This window comes from Hakea prostrata, chromosome 2 (assembly GCF_041222555.1).
Source record: "Hakea prostrata isolate BN-2017 chromosome 2, UWA_Hpros_2, whole genome shotgun sequence".
In the NCBI taxonomy this organism is placed as follows: Eukaryota; Viridiplantae; Streptophyta; class Magnoliopsida; order Proteales; family Proteaceae; genus Hakea; species Hakea prostrata.
The window spans coordinates 49,618,000-49,638,434 of NC_142601.1; the positions used below are offsets into that span (position 1 = coordinate 49,618,000).

The 20,435-nt window shown below is 39.8% G+C and overlaps 3 protein-coding genes across 4 annotated transcripts in view; 1 reads left to right on the plus strand and 2 right to left on the minus strand.

Annotated features, from left to right (window-relative positions):
- Positions 1 to 1,178, plus strand: part of LOC149024655 (alpha/beta hydrolase family protein) — a 29,871-nt gene extending 28,693 nt beyond the window's left edge. The window contains exons 8-10 of one of the 2 annotated variants that reach the window (XM_089144880.1): positions 340 to 510; positions 605 to 705; positions 874 to 1,178. In XM_089144880.1, the coding sequence (XP_089001006.1) occupies positions 340 to 510; positions 605 to 705; positions 874 to 933 (332 nt within the window). In that variant the 3' untranslated portion in view covers positions 934 to 1,178. The remainder of the gene's footprint in view (positions 1 to 339; positions 511 to 604; positions 706 to 873) is intronic. The other variant, XM_089144879.1, reaches the window with a different exon arrangement.
- Positions 1,179 to 1,588: 410 nt separating this feature from the next.
- Positions 1,589 to 8,458, minus strand: LOC149024656 (uncharacterized). The gene is made up of 5 exons (XM_089144881.1): positions 7,689 to 8,458; positions 6,780 to 6,932; positions 2,392 to 2,490; positions 2,087 to 2,245; positions 1,589 to 1,982 (listed from the first exon to the last, which is right to left on the minus strand). The coding sequence occupies exons 1-5, from the start codon at positions 8,271 to 8,273 to the stop codon at positions 1,848 to 1,850; spliced, it is 1,131 nt and encodes a 376-aa protein (XP_089001007.1). The 5' UTR covers positions 8,274 to 8,458; the 3' UTR covers positions 1,589 to 1,847.
- Positions 8,459 to 16,728: 8,270 nt separating this feature from the next.
- LOC149024657 (receptor protein kinase-like protein ZAR1) lies at positions 16,729 to 19,551 on the minus strand. Its single transcript, XM_089144882.1, has 2 exons — positions 17,766 to 19,551; positions 16,729 to 17,658 (listed from the first exon to the last, which is right to left on the minus strand). Exons 1-2 carry the CDS (start codon positions 19,243 to 19,245, stop codon positions 16,994 to 16,996), a joined length of 2,145 nt encoding a protein of 714 aa, XP_089001008.1. The 5' UTR covers positions 19,246 to 19,551; the 3' UTR covers positions 16,729 to 16,993.
- Between the last annotated feature and the right edge of the window lie 884 nt (positions 19,552 to 20,435).

A 20,435-nucleotide genomic window follows, 5' to 3' on the forward strand; every position in this document is an offset into this window, starting at 1 on the left:
GTGAAGAATGACATGCATAACATGGGTCTTGTTACGAGTATGACTTAGATAATGCCTCTCAAAGGGCGAGGGTGCACGTTGTTGACCCCGTGTAGCTGACCTTTTCCTAATGTTGGAGCTGCCCTCACTGTTTCTTAATCCATTTGAATTGGAATTGCTGAATTGGAAGAACCTGAATTTGATAGCCAATTCTGAATTTTAGAATGTTTGTTATTGGAAATTCTTTTGTGTTTTCTCTTGCGGGCGGAATCATCTTTTTGTTTCTAGTTGGACAGTTGTCCTCCTCAGTAGAAGCACCTCATCATTTTTCAGTTATTAACAGTTGATCAAAATTCTCAGGTACAATACCAGCTAAGCTTCTATTGCAGCTAACCACAGCCTTCAGAGAAGGTGGACTGCGTGACAGGAGTGGTACTTTTCTCTACAAAGATCATCTACACAAAAACACTGTCCCTGTATTGGCACTTGCTGGAGACCAGGACTTGATATGCCCACCAGAAGCTGTGTATGGTAGGTTGCAAACTCAAATAACATAAAAAACTCCTAAATATGGTCAAACTAAATATCTTTACTGCCATCTAATCTGATATCGTTAATGGAGCAGAAACTGTCAAAATAATTCCTCAGCATTTGGTCACCTATAAAATCTTTGGAGAACCTGGTGGCGCTCACTATGCGCACTATGATTTGGTTGGAGGGCGCTTGGTATGTACTTCTTCCCCATTTCTTCCACGAACCTTTGTCCTTTTTCATTCTAGCATGGTAGGGATGATGAATGATAATCTGAAACATTTTGTTTCAACCTAGATTTTATTGAGGTGGTCATGTTCAAAATTTCCTATGTTACTAATTTCCCCCCCCCCCTCCATGCAGGCTTCGGATCATATCTATCCTTGTATAGTTCAGTTCCTCAATCGCCATGATGTGGCATGAATTTTCCTGGGCAAATGTTGTTAGCTGTTTCTACTTAAATTTGTGTATAAAATGCCACTGACCTGCGATGGTCTGTTATCTTTGCTATGCTGAAGAGTGTTGGATTTGTACATTATGAGAAAAGAGAAAGTAAACATGATACTAGGAGGATGTACCAGCTCAACTTTGATCTTGAATAGACATTTGTATCAATAAATTGTCTAATTCCTATGTGTTGCCAGAGAGAAGACAGTGTACTGCTGCTTGCCAGTACTGATTTAGTGATTATTTTTCAAATTCCTTTCATTGCTTATGGTTGCACTTGTTGCTCATCAGGAGCCGTGATCTGATTATCATTCTTGAAATCTCTTTCATCCCTTTGGATAACAAGGGAAAGGGGATTGGCTCTCAAGATTTCCTGTGTGTTGGATTTCGGGAATCAGTGGTGTAACGTACCACTGATCTTATTGTTGAAATGCAAGATCTTATTCAGGGTTTTACAAATTCCTTTCTAAACCGACTCTTGAAGGAATTATTGGATTGTGGCATGAAAGTAGGCTCCCACGGTTGGAACTATTAGCTTCCGATACAGGATTGACCTTAATGTCTAAGGGAATATAGATTTTCATGTTCCCGTTATGATGAAACACTGAGAAGCACAATAGAGCTTACAGTGTAAAGACCTAGGTCACTACAATGTTGGCAATGCCCGACTACAACTATGCTCGTAAACTACAGTGACCTGATCGAAGAACTCAGGCCCTACCAAAGACGCCCGAAGTCCTACATCTTAGAAAAAGGAAGGCGAATTACAAACCAAAGAATATATAGCCTTGCTTATTTTGTGAGTTCTATTTATACACAAAGCAATAGACGGCATCAAAGATGCTAATGACCCCAAAACACGAAATCAATGAAAACCAGGTCCTCCAATATCAATGTTGAACTGCTGCAACAGACTTGCAGACGGGGCATGCATTTTTACGTAAAAGCCACTGCTTAATGCAACATAGGTGAAAACCATGGCCACAATTGAGCTTCCCCACATCATCATTAGCTGTGTAATCCTCCTACAAAATCCAAAACAACGTCTCAAATCACAGGATATATATGGCTGGGGGAGGAGGCTGAAAACTGAAATGGGAGGGGGGGGGTGTGCAAGTGATAGACCCACTTGACAAATGCTGCATTTCCAATCTGATTCAGTTGGAAGAGATGATGGTGGGAAATTGTCCATCATCAAGTATTTACTTCTCCTAAGGCAGTGGAGTATCTCATCTTCTCTCAACCCAGTGCTTACATAACCAATTCTATCACCCAGCTCAAGCAATTCCTGTTAAAAAATACCAGAAATACCAGAATCACACAAGTTTTAGTAAATGGAAATGCAAGAGTAACAACAACGAATATAAAGTGTTACAAATGCAAAATCCAGGCTAGACAGCCATCAGTTTAAATGGAGGACAGCAATGAGCAAACCTCATATGACATATCATCAACATCAAGCCGCCAGTCCCTATATTGGTCACGATGATATGATCTCTCTCCGAGCAGCATGCTGTTTTGGAACATTGCAATCTGCAGCAACTAACAGGGTTCAGAAAATGCGGCATCAAACCATACAATGATTATGCAAGTCAAACAATAATCAAACGTTTTAATAAAAATTTTCAATCTTGCATCAAATCTTGACATGGATTACTAGGATGCTGAGAGTGACAGACTCATTATGTGATGCCTTTGCCTTAAAACTTTCTAACCAACCTCAAATTATTATTATCCATATGGAAATGCTGAATGAGAAAACTTTTAAGAAGTCTACTCTCAACTACTTTCAGGTCATCCATGAATTGTGAATGACATTATCTGAAAAGAGGAATTATGAAAACCTAAGATTACTATGTTAGACATGTTTTTTATATTCAGTTTGAGAATCATTTCTGGAAGTCTTGCACCAAATACTCTTCACTAATTTTGCAAACAAAGGAAAAATTACACCCAAGTTCCATGTTCAATATGAAGATTATAAGACATAAAATTTGAGAAAATTGTTGTTAAACAATTTGAGTAAAATTGTTGAGCAACGTCTCTGATCACTCCACCTAAACAAGTTCTGTTACTTTTATTCAAGTAGGGTCCTGCACCCATTGCTTCTCCGAGTTCTTGTTAGTTTTTTTTCACCATGTCATTAAACTGCAGTCATGCCACTAGTTTTGCACATAAATACCTCACAAGCAGCATCTGTTATTTGAGATTTTAAAATCTTTTCAGCTCCCGTTTCAATGGATTTCTTAAGTCATAGAATTGCTTTCCTTTCTTAAGTTACATTTCAAGGACAGTTGGATTTTACAAGACTGAAAGCAGATTTTCATCATAAGATTCAGTTTGAGAAAATGTACTGCCCAACGAGGAGAGTCTCTCTAACTTGGAATACATCCATGTAAGTCATAAAGGATAGCGAATTTCTAATTACAGTTACACCAAGGATCAGCATTGAGCCCTTATTTATTTGTGCTTATCATGAGGTTCTTTGGAGCATGCGTTTTGCAGATGACACTGTTTTGGTGGATAAGATAAAGGCTGGAATTAATACCAAATTTGCAATGGAGATCAACCTCAGAATCAAAAGGTTTTAATATAAACAGAACAAAGATGGAGTGGATGCCTTGTAATCTTAGAAACTCTGGGACAGATGAAGGGGTAATAGTAGTTGAGATGAAGGTTCACCAAAGTGAGCATTTCAGGTGTCTAGGATCCATCATTGAGTAAGAAGTTGATATAGAACACTTTCAGAGGATTAGAGTAGGTTGGATGAAGGGAAAAAGTGCTTCAGCAGTAAATGTGATCAATGGATCTCTTTCAAGCTTAAAGGGAAAATTTCCAAGGCAGCCATAAGACCCACTACGAAGTGTGGGGCTGTCAAGAAATGTCATAAAGATAAGCTAAGTGTCATGGAAATGAGGATGTGAAGATGGATAAGTGTTGAAATATGGGAGGATAGAATAAGGTATGTTAAAATCAGCTGAGGTGGCATGGAATGTTCGATGGAGGCCTTCAGATGTTTCAGAGGAGAGACACGATTGTGATTAAGGTTCCAAAGGAGCTAGGGACAGGCCTAAAATGATCCTAAGAGAAATGGTGAAAAAATACATGCATAGTTTAGGTCTGACTCCAAGTATGATGTTGACTAGAGCTGTTTTGAGGGAAAAGATCTGGGAATGGATCCACATTGCTGACTCCAGTTACCGTGTTTAAGACTGGTTTCTTATTATTGCATTCCTTTTCATTTGCTTTGTCTTTTCACTGTTTGCTTCTTTACTTAGATTCATTTTAGTAGGGATAAGACTGAGCAGTAGTAGTAGTTGTTGTTGTTATTATCCTTATCCCTCCCAACAGTGCCAGATTTAAAATTACATGGTAAGTTCAAATAAATCTAGTGTTAAGTTATCAATAGAAGCACAAAACATAGAAACCTGTAGTAAGACCAAACTGATCTAGGACCAGCCTCATGCTGCATGAATCAACCTGATCATAAGATTCAAATACTGCGGATCTACTCGGGACCGATCGCCCGGCCCCCAACCAACAAAAAACAAACAAACGAAAACTCGGGTCTATCTTCCCTCCCTCTTTCCCCCACCGAAAAGTCATTAATTACTAGTTAACAGTCATACCTCCATTTGGTTTTTAAAAAAAAATGTTGCGGAGACAGGATTTGAACCCGTGACCTCAAGGTTACTTTCCCTTTGCAACTAACCTCCGGACGTCAACTTGGCCAAACCAAAGAAAAAAAGCAAGGCCGGGGGGCCGGCCCCCCCCCACAAAACATGGTAAAGGCAGTCAAATGGAAATCTAGTGTGTAAGTTGGGATGCAACGGATTTTTAGCACGTACAACCATCAAACCAGAGACCAAAGCAGGGCTAGACAAAACAAGGCAATGCTGTTTCACTATCCATTCTTAAGTGGAAATATTTAAAAGCCAACCAAGTAGACAAATTGACATTGTACTGTAGAGGTTCCATTAAGAACTCTAGTAGGACCAACAAGAAGTTACAGAAAACTATACAAATGACAACAAAACCAGCTTTAGTAAATTAGGAGATAGAGATCAAACCAGCCAAAGATGGCTGCAAAGCTTAAGTTGAGTGGTGGTCATGCTGACCAGGTACTTTACTTCAAACTACAGCCATTTCTGATGGCTGCATGTTCAGTTAGGATTTGGACATGAAATTACAAAGTAGCTTTGAAAATAGAAGTTTACTGGAGAAACCGATCTGGCCAGCAGTTGGGGAAACCAAATAGAGTTGATTGATAAGCAGGTTGTACTCTCCAGATGTTTTGGATAAGTAGTTGGAAAAATCTGAAGCCTAGAAATTGCACCAGAAATCAGCAAAGAAATGAAGTCTTCCACTCGATTGTGTTGAAGCAGCAACAAGACTTGGTGTTGATGTGAATTGATGTGGTCCTCAAAAAGTTATCCAGCAACAGTTTGTTGCAGTAGTAGAGATCCAGTAAGGGAGTGAGAAGATAGAAGAGGAGAAGAGCGGTAGGGGTGTGTGAATGGCTATCTCAGCCGGGGTCTCTCACCCATTCCTATTCCAGCTGTTGAAACAAAGATCCACATAATTGGGCACTTACAGCCAAAACTCTAATCTTCATTTATCTGTTCCTTCCTTACAATTGGGACCTAATGATAGCTTAGGCAAGCTTTACCAGGAATTTCTAGAAGAAAAAAAATAGAAACTACTAAAACAGATTATAGAAACTACTTACCTAGCACCTTGAGACAATGAAATAAAAGGTAACCAAAAATTAGATGCTACAAAGGCTTTATAATCCAGCTTTCTAAAACAAAACTCTGATAACATCTGCTGTGCACTCCTATAATTTGTGCCTTTGAAAGTTTGGGTTCCACCTCCAAAGGCCCATTAAGCATTGAATGTTCATCCTAGTTTCAGCCATTAAACAATCAAACTCAAATTTATTTTTTCCTTCTTCCAATTTTTCATATTACCATATGGGGAACAAACTTAGGCTGGAAAAAACCACATGAATACATGGTGGTGTGGACATGTTCAAACTTTAAGGCATGCGGACAGGTATCCAAAAGTACAAAATCTATCAACTCAGTTGCCACATGAGGCACGACACCTATAGTAGGTACCAATTGCCTGCATAAAAGAATGGTATGTACTCTGGAATAGGATCATCTTCAGAGTGAGAGCAAACAAAACACCATGTATGTCATATTAAAGATTCAGGATCAATGAAAGGATTGGCCCACTACTGCATAAAGGTGAGTGCAGGGGAAAGGGGTGCATGTACATAGATAGAGTGCCAAATAGAGGAGCTAAAAGAACAAGAGGATGGCTGAAAATGAACTGGGGATATGGATGGCCTTCTGATGACAACAAACATAATATAAAATAGAATGAAATGAAAAGATAAACCCATTTAGTTGGGATAGGTCTTAGTCTCTTAGATGAATGGATTATATATGCCTTTTCTAGTTCTAGGGAAATAGGTGTTCATAAAAACAACCATGGGGTTTGAAAAAGACATGCCAGCTGAACCTATCAAATATAAGCATCAATTTGGAAAAAATAAAATTTTAAAGCTCTGAGGGAAAAGGCATGCCAGCTCAATCTACCAAATATACCCATCCCTTTGAAATTCACCTCCTAAAGCTCTAAGGGGATGTCATTGACCATGAAATATGGTTGTTGAAAAGTTAACGTAAAGGGAACTTATTAGACCCACTTGTGTGCTGTAGATCTTTTTGATCCCTGATATCAAAGCAAAGCAAACAAAATCTTCTGAAATACAAACTCAGCAGAGGGAAAAGAGTGAGCATGCATTGGCTTACCTCCCCAAGTCCTCCTGGCGATCGGTGGTGGAAATGACGGTAATACCTATCTTCAAATATATCAGCTCCTGAGTGAAATGAGTCAAAGGCAGATGGAGATTCCAAGATTGAGACATGTTCAAGGTTGGGAGTTCTCCTTGTGGAATAAGAACGCTGTCAAAGCAACCAAGAAGAACGTCTCAGAACCTTCTCTTCATGTGGTGTACACACACAAATTCAATACAGCTGCATTGATATTTAGAAATTGGGAAGGGAAAAACTATCACAGAAGGTGCAAATAAAGAAAAAAGAACCTGCAAAAAATTATGTTTATATTTCCTGACAAAATATGGAAATGAATCCACAGCCCACAGGAGCACCTCCTGAACAAGAACAGCGGCAATCACCGGTGTGATGTCAATCTTAAATCAATAGAAAGCTGAATTTTACTGAATATTTAATCATCATCCTATGCATTAGACAGATAACTAAAGAACAAACTGAAAGTATTTAATGTTTTACGCTTTTGGGTAGCTAATGGCTAATGCACCAAACCCAGAGAGCACAGAGCCTCAAACCCGGAATTATACTACTGAAATTTCAGAGTTCGGGAATAAGGGACCTAATGGACCTAATTCAGAAAATTTTGACATAAAGCAAAATTTGGAATACCAATTCGAACCAATCACCAACAATACCCAGAAAGAGATAAGCAGCAGGAGAAAAGGAAGGATAGTTAGACTCGTCCACTAACAAGTGATAGAAGGAAACGTTCAGAAAACTTTAAACCCCAAAAAAAAAAGAAATATCCGGTCAATATGGACGAAAAGAAAAACCCAAAATGGCAATACTGATGAAGCAAAAACTCAATATAAACGAAACCCCAATAGCAGAAGGGAAAATAGAAGTCAAAAAACTGAAGCAGCAAACCTCTCTGTGGTTCATCCTCTCTCCATCGATTCTCCCTCTTCCCGTCACAGGCCTCCTCGTTACAACACAATCAACAGGATCAGCATCAGCAACGAAAGCGATACCTGGAGAGCACCAAACATCAGGAACAACAGCAACAGAAGTTGGGTTCGCCGGAGCTTTTGGGTTCGTCAATTCCTGCTCGTTCTTCTTCTTGTGTGGGTTCCTCTGCTTCTTCTGCCTCACTTTCTTAGCTTGCCAATCTGCAGAAGACCGAATAGCCTCAGGTGCCGACACATGTGAAGACGAAGCACATCCAAGCCCTCTGAATGTTCCCGATGTAAAGTTCTTCTTTTTGTGCTGCAATGTCAAAGAAACATCAGAAATTTTGCCACGGTTGCTGATTCTAGTGTTGTTCATGGTCGTGTTATTGTTGTTATTAGTGAAAGTAGACAACAACAAAGAAGATATGGTGGATTTACGACGAGTAGATTGAATGATAGAGGGGATTTGTGGGTCTGGAGCTAAATCTGTAATGGATTGGTTCCTGGGTCTCCTAAATCTAATCTCTTCTTCCGCCGTTGTGCCCTCCACAACCGCAGCCATGATTGTAGAGCGAGGTACAGAGGGAACCAGAGGAGGATGGAAGGTTGGAATATCTAAATCACTGTTTAAGAGTCAATGAGAGGAGATGTAGGGAGTGAGCAGAGATTTATCAGGTCTGAAATGAGTAAGAACCGAGTCCATTTAGCTTTGAATTGTTTGATTTCACTTTGTTGTTTTCTTTTTTTTGGGTGGTAAACAGATTTTTGACTGGTTTTGTTCCTCAAAAAAAAAAAAAAAAAAGTTTTGTTTTCTCCCAAACAAAATAAAAGCAGTTAAAAGTTTTGTTCTTTTGTTAAAGTAAATGGAATAACTTGTGGAGTCCTGGAATGCTTTCTCTCTCTTTAATTTTTGGAAGTTATGCTATTTAAGTTTGGTATATTTGTTGTGTGGTTATTAGTACTTTAGGAGGACGCCGTAATTTGCCTAGTATATATATATATATATATATATTTGGTTAATCTTTTAATTTGATTATATGTGAAAATATTTTTCTTTATTTTTGATGAAAAATAAATTTATGAACATTTTATCTTTGCGGTCATTAAATGTTTGTTCACTATCGACAAATTGATTTTTTTTGTCTTTGTCCAAACATTGATTGATTGATTAAGGTTCTAGAAACAAGAAGTTCATTGTATATAAATATCTGACTCTCTTTGAATTCTGTTTTTTTTGGGGAAAAATACCCATCAATCAACTTTGCAGCACTAAGGAAATTTATCAAGTCCATTTCGTTGTCAGAAAAGAACTTTTCATTTTTTATAGATATGTGACATGTATTCCAACATCACATCAAATAGTTGAAATCTATTTATAAGTCATATCAAAGAGTTGTGATTAAGTTTAAAAAAATGATATGACTTGTAAATACACATCAACCTTTTGATTTGATTTTGGGAGAATTTTTATCCGCTCCAGTACTGACACCCTCCCACCCTCCCATTTCCTCCAGTTCACCATTGGATGTTACACACTGGATCTATTCCAATCGGATGAACCAAAATTCATTAGAAAACACACTTTTCTAAATTCCCAATTCTCTCTCCTCTATTTTAACGTCTCCAGGTCGGCCAACCGCGACGGGAAATGTTTGGAGGTAGACTACCACGTTCGTCACCGTCTGGATAAAAGAATGAATAATCCTTCTTGGATCTTTTCTACCAACCTTCAATGTGGTTCTCCATACCTTTTGAAAATCTTCTCATCTTCTCAATCAGAAACCTCCACGCTTGCTTGTTTTGCAGACATAGTAGCTTCATAGGGAACCCAAAACCAACTTGCATTTTTCCTTTGCCTTTTTTTTTTGGTTTTTTTCCCTTTAGTAACTGGGAAACTCCATTTGAGATAGTGGGTATATATCTCTGTTAGCAGAGAGTTCTTTGAGCTCTAATTAAGTTTCGTTCTGTCGTGGGTTTAATCTGAGACTCTATTTCATGTCCTAGGTGTTAATGACTAAAATGGTCATTCAATACCCTTGTCTAAACCAGGGAAGGAGGAGAAGCAAAGAATGAAGTTCGACCGGCCATGGAAGGACCGACCGATGGCATTACCCTAACGGATAAGATCTTATAAGGTTAGAGTCCCACCGACCAACGACCCTGGAGGAGTCCCTGTTAGGCAAAAGAACTCACCCAAAGAGTTACTCTCCTAAGGGAACTCTCATTAAAGTTATATTCCGAATATAACTCTATTACCATACTCTATATAAGCACCCGGGTAAACACATGAGGTAATCATACTCTGTGATCAATTACTTGAATTTCTATTGAGTAGTTGAGATCATATTATTGGTATCGACTTGTCGTCGGAGACGACCTGACCCTCTAAGGCGAGCCCGATCTGCGGTTCTGGACGGGGAAGGACGAGCGAGATTCCGTATCAACACTAGGTATGTATTAAATGTATCAAACTTGTTTGCAGGGAAGGAGGAGAAGAAAGACGAGAAGCTGAAAAGAGGAGATGGAGAAGAACTCGAAACTCTAAAAAGATAATGCCACGAATCCATTACCGCTGACGTATTTCCGAGGTTTCACCCGAAAGAACAACGCCATTGTCTACCACATAAGCCATCATCATAGACATATGGCCAGACAGAAGATCATTTGGGATGACCGTTAAAGAACGCAAGCCATGGACCTCCCCGACAAGATGTTGAGCCGCCATTCCACTTGTCCGATGATAAATCCGCGATCCCATCCCTCCTCCACCCCGATGTTCTCCGGATCTATAATCCCACCTCGAAAGCCCGATGTGAGGACGCTGGAAGACGTTACAACGAACCTTCCCCGTTGAGGTCTCCGTTGGCCAGCCCGAAGATGGAGACGGTAAAGGAGAGGAGAGAGAATTGGGAATTAGGAATGTGTATTTTTTTGATGAATTTTGGTTCATCCGATTGGAATGGATCCAGGTGTGTAACATCTAACGGTGAACTGGAGAAAATGGGAGGGTGTCAGTACTGGAGCGGATAAAAATCCGATTTTGAGATGCATGTCACGCATTTACGGGTCAGAAATAGACAGGACTAATGAATGGCATAAAAAGCATTTAACCCTGAAGTAGAAGAAGCTGATCAGGAAGGAGAAAAAGGTTTAACTATCCTAATACTTCAACGAACTGACATAATAAAGTTGAAAAGAACAATAGAGAAAAAATGGGGTTTAAATCAATTGGGTATGGAAACATAAATTGAATTTTCTATACCTGGAAACCTAGTTCTAATATGCCAAGAACTTTGGTGGTCCTGTGAAGTTAAAAGAGCAGTTGTGTTTATATTTTAAAAGAATATTTTAAAGCTAACCATCAATTCTTAGTAGAGGTTACGCTCCAAAGCAGTACTGGACCATTTCTCTAATTGTTGTTGAGAAGTGATAAGAATCATTGTTAAAATAAGACACCTTAAGCCATTGTTTAATTGGTTATTGACTTCTGATCAAGGACTTTTTAAATGCAAAAATACAAAGGATATCATGGCAGCTGATAAGGATGAGATTCTGTATAATAGCTGACAAAAAGGTTGCTTGTAATTCAATTTTCTGGGATTGGGGGTGGGGAAGAGGTCTCTCAAATAGTAACACCATCAAAATTATAGAAAACTTAATCATGAATCATGTAGACTCGACAAAGACAACTAGATTCCATCATTAATCATCTAAGACAAGTAAGCTCAACCTTTTATTATTATTTTTTGGGACTCACCATTCTCACCGAGTATAACTATTTATTAAAGTATCATTAAAGTTCGAATTATTTAGGTTAGTACTTGATGCGTCTAAAATCTGCTCAATCTTTAGTTCTTTGAGGAATAACTTGCAAAATAGTATTAGACGTGGCCCGTCCGTAGGGTCAAGAGGCCACCTTCGAAGGCTAAGTCAGTTATGGAACTGATTACAAGGCTTTGACGAATTGCAAAGCATGAATTGAATATAATAATGAAGGGAAATGATTCAGATACCTTTATTGTGTGTTGATCCTTGCTTATATAGATTTTACCTCTCATGCCCGATCGTTGGATTCGTTTGCATTTTCCCTTGATGACCGTTCGATCTTAGGGTTTTATCTTTTCTTTCGGAATTGTGGGTAGTTACTAATCTTAGCACGATCCCCACTATATATCAATGAAAGTTACCTACTATGACTCGATTACGTATCCTGAAATCGTCGGGATCACATTTATATCTATAATTGTAGTCTTCAGCTTCACATGACCAATGGGTTTAAACTCTGAACTGGTCCCGACCATGCCAAGGCCGTTACTAGCCAGGTTCAATGACTTGATCATGGTTCAACCAGGTTCGGTACTATTTTGTCCATATCATGAGCCCCCCAAGCCGAGTGATCGGAAGAAGCCCCTAGATTGAACGCTTGGCTTGCTTTCTCGATCTCGATCAGACAAAATGTCTTTCTATTCTTGAAATATCGCATTTATTGCTACCTGCGTCTCTACTCAACGGTGTGATCTCGAGCCGCCTGGACTCCTCGTTGTCTGCGTGCCGTATGCCACATAGTCATTGGGAAGCGTTACCATCATTACCTTCAGGTTCGAACTGTCAACGATCGTTAGCCATTGATGGGTATGGATATGGTTCATTGATTATTTCCACTCGAACCATCATCTATTCACATTCGTTGATCGAGTTCAATCTTGTTTGTCCATTTTTGTCCACAAATCTATAAAAGACCTCCAGCTTTCATTTTCATTTTCTACTTCTTCTGCTTTGCAAACCTGCTCTTGCTTTGAAAATTTCCAGCCTTCGTCTTTGCAATCCAAGGTTTTTGTTTCTTAAGCATCAAATTCCTTCCAGAACAAAACACAAGTAAGTCTTTTCACCTTTTCTCTGCTGTTTTTCTCCAAATCCTTTCTTTTCTTTTCAGGTGGTTAGTTCACTCTTGTCTGTCCTTAATCTTCCGTTCAAAAAACCCTTAGTTCAGTCCTTAGTTGTTTCTCCTTTCTCCAATGGGTAGTGATAGGACTTCTAATGAGGACTCCATTGATCGCTTTATTGACGGAGAGGATTCTTCTGACCAAGCAAGTCCTTTCGCCTCTGTTGAGTTCTCTGGTGATCGGGATGATCACCGATCGTTGGTTGTCTTCATCTTGAGTAAACCCTAGGGAACCTTCAGGAAATGTAGCTGAGGTTCAAAAAATTACCTCCAAGAAATGAAAAGCCCCTTAGCAAACAATTGTTGGAAGCTCCCGACTATCGAAGAGGCCTTCCACTAGTCCTTTTTATATTTCTCATGTCCGTCCCAATGAGGTCGAAGAGATATCTTCCAATTCCTGTCTTCCTTTATCTTATCTTCTTCGGGTCTCGAATCTTGATGAGAGAGTAAATCCAATCCCCCTGAAGAATTTTCTATCTATGTTGACAGATTCAAGAGTGGGGTTTAGTTTCCTTTTTATTCTCCACTTTTTGCTAAAGTCCTCAACCATTGGGAAATCTACTCTGGTATGCTCCTCTCGAATAGTTGGAGGCATATCATTGCCTTCATAGGTCTCTGTCTCGATCTCCAAATAACCCCTTCTCTTGCTTTGTTTTCTTAGTTTTACTTCTTTAGTAAGTCTAACCCCCCCTGGGTGGGTATTTCTTTCCAAATGCTCCAAGAGTGAGTTAGGTTGGTTTGGTGGAATTCTGGCTGAAGGCACTTGTCCATTGTCATTGGTATCTATTCTACCGTGCGCCCCCATCTGAACTGAACTTCCCGATCACTTGGAGTCATCCGAACTCTTAGACTCGGGTCAGTCTTCCTTTACCCCTTTCTCATGTCGAAGACGAGGCTGTTTGGGCTATCAAAGCCATTCAACCGCATCAAGGGATCCATGGTCATGTCATCGAATATGAGGCGGTCCTTTGTTTGTGGGGTCTAGCCCATGGTGAGCTCCCAAACATTGTATCTTTTCTTTTATTTCCTTTTAATGATTTTGATTTTTCTCTTGTTTTGTAGTGCCTCCCCGATACAATCCCAAGGTAGTGAAGGCGTTGGCCAAACAGGGGTTTGAGGCTGCCGAGGAGCGAGTACCCCGAACCAAAGGAAAAGATAAAGTGCCCGAAGGGTCTCCTATCCCGAGGGTCGGTTCTCCTATTGCCCTTAAGGGGCTCTTAAGAATCAAGCAATAGTGCTGCCAAAGGAAAAAAAAAGGTGGACGTTGCCGAATCTACACAGGACGACGTCAATCTCGTTAAGAGGAAGTGAGAATTAGTTGATGATGCTGCTTCGAAGAAAGGCAGAGTCGAACAGGGAGGAGTTTATATTCCCCCTTGGAAGTTGAGGACTCGGGACCTTGTCTCTCGAAGCTCGGAGTTGGCAACTGATTGGGCCATCAATGCCCGAATGCCAGCTGATCGGGAGGTCTTGGATTCCATGCCCAATGAAGAGCTTGTGAACTCTTCTATCAGGTTTGTTTCGTTCCTAATACTTCATTCTTTTTGTTTCATTCAAACCTTACTGATCAGTTCCCTAACGCTTCATGCTTGCAAGGTCCTTACTGAGAATTTCCATCGCCATATGGAAGCTCTATGAGGGTGGGTCGTCTCAATGTGCGGGCTAAGCGTCGTGATGACCTAGTGAAGACCAAGCAACAAGAGGTCTCCAAGCTGAAAGAAGAAAACTCCCAACTTCGGAAGGTTGCAGGGGAGTTGATGGTGGCGAAAGCCAAAATAGAAGAGATGGAGAAGGAGATGGGCCAAATGAAGACTACTATTTTCTCTGCTGATACCAGGATCAAGGGTCTCACTTCGGAGAAAGAGGAGTTGGAAAGCAAGCTGATATCCACCTCTCCTTCGGGTCCCAAAGATTTGGCTCCTTCAGTTGGGAAGGCTTGCGTCGCTAAGTACTTGGACAACAAGCCTTTTAAATGTCTTATTTGGTTAATTTGTTTAGGTTCTTAGTCTCTTGAAATACTTGAGGAGCTCTTTCCACCTACATCATAGTTCCACATTGATTGTTCAGGCCCTTCTTGTCTTCAACACCTTATGAGTTCTCTTCAACAGCTTGAAGGTTTGCATATGGAGGCAGTTGGCCTCAAAAACTATTTTCATTATGCCACCAACAACTCTTCTCTAATTATATCTTAAAGGTCAACAAGCCCTTGAGTTCATTTTAGGATCTGGGAGTAGAAACTTCTGTATGTTTGTTTTGTACCAACTAGTCTTCCATATTTCAGAAGCAAATTTGAACCTATATAGCTGAAACTCTGGTAGCAAAGCATATTCATGTTCAGCATTTCAGGTCTCATTTGATAGTTTCACAGAGCATTTGCATCTTTTATGGGCCCGCCTTGAGCTCGAACAGGGCCTCCGTTGGGCCAACCTAGCCTGGCCCAGTTTAATCAGGATCAATCAAGGCGGGTCTGGCTGGGCTAAACCGGACATGGGTTGGACCTGGGTTGAGATATGTTAACACCGGGCGAGTCTCGGCTGAACCTGTTTCACCATAGACATCTCTGACTGGTCCAGAACATAACCAGCTGATTTGTACATCAGATCTGGCTAGCACCAATGCGTATCGGTTGGCATAAAGATGTTTGAAATAAAAGACTTCCTCCCTCCATGCAAATTGCAGCCTAGGGTGCAACAGACAGGTTCTGTATTTTATTTCTAGCAACAGGCATGCTCTGTTGCAGAAACCCTGATTCTGAATTGGTTTAAATTAAATTAAACGAAATCATTTGTGGGATCCAGAACAGCAACCTTTACAACCATCAGAAATCAGAATTGCTCCCCAAAAAATTCAATCTTATGATGATGGAACAAAAAAGAAAACTGGGAATTGCAGCTTAGCCTCTAAAGTCTACAGATCCCCAGAAACTTACCTGTTTGTCTTCTTTGAAGGGTAGACCACTAAACTGTGAAGCATTAAATTGGCTTTTTGCGCCATTATAAAGCTGCATGCTTATGGATTCATGGGCGGACTGTAAAATCCGTGAATCCTCCATTGTTAGGATCTATTAATACAGATGTGAGAGTATTGATAGCAAGGGGACCCCCTGATGATAAAGGGTCAAGACAAACAAGCAGGTAAGAAACAAAGATTTGGTTTGTCTCAATGTGAGAAGATATATACAAAAGAAACATACAGGTCACATGTGAACTTTGTAAAAAGAAATCTATGATCCATCATTGAAGAGTCAAAAGCATGGCTTGGGCCGTGAGGTATCAGTAGAAAACAAAGATGACATCTGCACCAACATGGCAGAACTACTTTCACAAGGAGCAGAACTGCAGAACGATCAATTTACCCCCATGCTTTGGTGAGAGAATTGGAGAAAAGCATTATATGCTCCATAGGTAGTTTCCTTTTTACCTCTTACGTTGGAAACCAAGTAATAACTGTGGGATCACGTTCAATCCTTGTGCTGTCTGTTTCAGAAAAACAAGCATAAATGCAAGTAATATGATTGATGAACTTAGGAGCCCACATTGGATGATTAAATTGCTCAAAATGAAGACGTGGGGGCCTTTGATTTGTGACCGTTGGTAGGGAAGTGGCTATGTAAGTTAAGTGAAAATAATCACAAATAATCACATGTTCATAGGAGGTTGGAGGGTTTGACCTAAAATCAAGCAGGAGGAAATCATTGCAGGACTGTAACTATAATTCCCTGATATCTTTCATTTTTTCTCAGGATGCATTTGATAATAGTCTTGGAGAATAATTTTGGTGTCCTTTTTTTCAGAGAAGAAAAGAACAAGTGATGTTAAATGTATCAAAGTGCCAAGAAAGATTTCAATTTCTAGCCAGAAGAAAAACATAACTTTCAATCAGAGTTCAGCAAACATCTTTACAATAAGAGATGCTCAGGCCAAGTTCCACCCTGAATACAAGAGATGCACAAGGTACCTCACATTTTAACCATCAAGAGAATAAAATTTTCATTTCAATAAACCAATCGCAGTTCATCACAGTAAACTTTAAATAAAAATTCAACCCCCCCCCCCCCCCCCCCGTTCCCCTCCCCAAACGTGATAAATAAATGTCAACTAATAGATTATTTAACATATTCATGAGCAGAGTTGCTTGATCTTCACCGGGAAGAGAAATCCTAGTTTTCATGAGCAGAAAGGCTTGATCTTCATCTTCTTCTCTCTCTTCCAAATCCTTTCTCCCCAGATATTCTAACTGAAATGGACGGTCATGTTTTCTCCAAATCACAAGGCATTTCCCTGCTAAAAACCCCTGTTCCTGAATAACAAATTGTGTATCTATGGGCCAAATGGGTTTTCTCAATCCGTAGAGGTGATCAATTTATCCAAAGCATCTGAAACATATCTCATTGAAGGTCTCTTCTCAGGACTGGACTGAACGCAAGCCAGAGCAATTTTCAGTACTGCAACTATCTCCTCTTCCCTGCCTGATTCTCCAGCCAAATAAGGATCCAAAACATCTGAAACTGGCTTCTTTTCGTCAATGCAAAGCTGTATCCATCGAACCAGATCCATTTCTGATGTACCCACTTGAACCGTGGGTGATCTTCCAGAAATAATTTCAAGTAAAATCACCCCATATGAGTAAATATCCCACTTCTGTGATGGCTTCACAACTTTCAGAGCTTCAGGAGCTTGATAACAAGAAGCTGAAGCTGCGACTGGATTAACTGTGGTAACTTCAGATGATGCACTCTGTTGTGGCCATGGTTTCTCTGAGGTTATACGATTGGAGTGTTGCGTCAGGGAAGCTCCAGCTATATTTGCCAAGCGCCCAAGTCCAAAATCAGTAATACGAGGCTCAAGGTTCTGTCCAAGTAATATGTTGTTTGGTTTTAGATCACCATGGACATACTTTTTGGGGCTAAATTCATGTAGATAAGTTAGACCCTTCGCAATCCCTCTCATGATTCTGAGTCTAACAGACCACTTCAGAGGTGTAAACGATAGCATTCCAGCCTTACCTGAAAATATAAAGAACCCAATACATCAATACAAGAAGAGTTAACCATTACTAGCAAACTGAATTCCATGAAATGACACAGCTTAATTTGAGATTTTGTTAGCTTACCATGAACAGCAGTGGCAAGGTTGCCATTTGGTATGAAATCATAGATGAGTAATTTCTCATCCACAGACCAGTAATAGGCTTTGAGAGTCACAATGTTGGGATGCTTGAGCTTCCCTATCGCTTCCACTTCACTTTGAAACTCCTTAAACCTCTGAGAACCTCCCTCACCTAGTCTTCTCACAGCTAGGGTAAGTCCATCTTCAAGCACAACTTTATACACAATCCCTATTCCACTCTTACCCAGAACAAAAGCAGATGCTTTCAGAAGCTCATCCAGATTAAATCCCACCTGGGTATCTAACGGCACAAGATCATGCTGCTCCATAGTTTCTGATAGTGTCTCGGACTCATCCTTCCTAAAACACATACAGTCCTTTCTCCTCTTTGATCCCTTCTCAAAATTACCACCAGCTTCATCCTTACCATTCTTATAATTGCAGATTTTCCGGTAACAGTATGAGAACAACACCCCAATGAAGCAAATGCCAACTATATTACTCACAACAATAGCAACCACAGCACTCTTACTTAGCCCACTGCTCTTAACGTTCTTAACAGAGTCATCTTCTGGAGTCAAAGAGGGGAAGTTATCAGGCATGAAGGGCAACGAGGATGAACGATTGGCACCAGCAGAGTCTGAACAGAGGCTCTTTAATGGTGGTCCACAGAGACCTGGATTCCCAATGAATGCTGTTGGTCCTCTGTTCAGGAGAGCACCATTCTGAGGGATCGTCCCGCTTAGATTGTTGTAAGAAAGATCAATGTACACCTTCTCAGGAAGATTTCCAAGGCTAGGTGGGATTGAACCACTGAACAAATTATGAGACAGGTCAACAGTGCCTTGCAAACTCGAAAGATCACCCATGTCGCTAGGAATAGAACCGTTGATTCTATTGAAAGAGAGGTCAAGTTTTTGCAGAGAAATCAAAGCAGCTCCAAACCCAGATGGCAAAGAACCAGTGAAATTGTTTTTGCTGAGATCGAGAAGCCTCAGTCTCTTGCACTTAATTAATGAAGTGGGTAACGATCCATTTAAGAAGTTGTAAGATAAATCTAAGGTCTGAAGGTAACCAAGCTTGCCAACATCGGGAGGAACTGATCCAGAAATGGCATTCCCTGCAAAAACTAAACTTTGTAGTGCCTGCGCATCAAACAGGCCAGTGGGCAAGCTCCCATAGAATTTATTGTTCCTCAGATTGACATGCCGAAGCGCAGTGAGGGATCCTAGAGCAGAAGGAAGAAACCCAAGAAGTTCCTTCTTAGGAATGCTAATAGCAACGACTTTACCTTCTGTGCATGTAACCCCATTCCATGAACAAGGGTCGTTATCAGAAGAGTTCCAGTTATCCAGAGACCTTTGGGGGTCATACTGAACGGACTGTTTGAGTGATAAAAGAGCGACACCTTCATCGTTCAAGGAGCCCAGAAGAAGAGACGAGTTACAGAGAAAAAGAAGCAACCAAACAAGAACCTGTACCATTACTTCAAAATCCAAAACCTGGAAGTTGCAGAGAGATATATCCGTTGCAGATATCCCAAGCACGAGAGATGGGTTCCTCACACAAGCTTTACCTTCCGGGAAGAAGAACTACGAGTGGAAATGAACGTGCAGAGAGGTGTTGAAAAGACGAACTACTGTGGAAGAAAACAGACAGAAAAGGAAAGAAGTTTAGGGTTTCGGATTTTAATTTATCCAGAAGCTATGACAGGCTTGGCAACGACAATAGCAGGCAAGAAGTGTCGAAGAATGGGAAAGCGTTTAAGCTTTTTTCGCATTGAGCATTGGGAAGATAGACGCCAAGGCCATTTGTCAATAATTATTAGCAATTTAGCAATTTCGAGGTGTGTTAAATTTTTTCTTCAAAAAAGAAAATTAAAATCTGTGATGACAGAAAGACGCATAAAAATAGCTATTATTATAAATTTCGCCTTATTTTATTTTTTTCTATTACTCAACAAAAAAACTATTTTATTTTTTCTCCCTCCTTTTATCGTGGAATACAAATAGACATGTAAATGGATAGCTGAAATCTACCTCTAAATTCGCATTCATATTTGTTTAAGGGTGTCATTATCCAAAATTTTCTTACCGAAAATATTTGTATCTATCCAGTAAGCAACTGGATTCGGATTCAGATAATTGCTTATCGGATTGGATAATATCTAGATAGAAATTTATCTGGATAGAGTAAAGTATTTAATATTTTTTCACTGAAAATGGATGATAATTAGATTCAGAAATTCTTAATCGGAAATTGAAAATAAAAAAATAAAAAAATGACAATCACAATCAATAATTGGATAGTTTATCGGATTGATTATTATCGAATATCCGATAAAATTCCAGATTCAAATTTGGATATGTTCTCTAAATTTTTGCCAGATTTGGATTTGGATAACGGTTTTGCTAATTGAATTCGAATTTGAATACTGGTGTATCCGAGCCGAATCCAATCCGTTTACAAATCTAAATACAAACACAAGTCCTGTATTTTATATTTTGTGTTTCTTTTTTCCTTCTTTCTGGAAATATCTATTTTTTGACATACATACCAAAACACATTAATCGACTCTTCTCCTTAATCTTGCAGCAACCGTTAGATATGAGCCTTACTACAAGATTCGTATTACTTGGATTTTTATAATTATTATACCACCTTGAATAAAAAT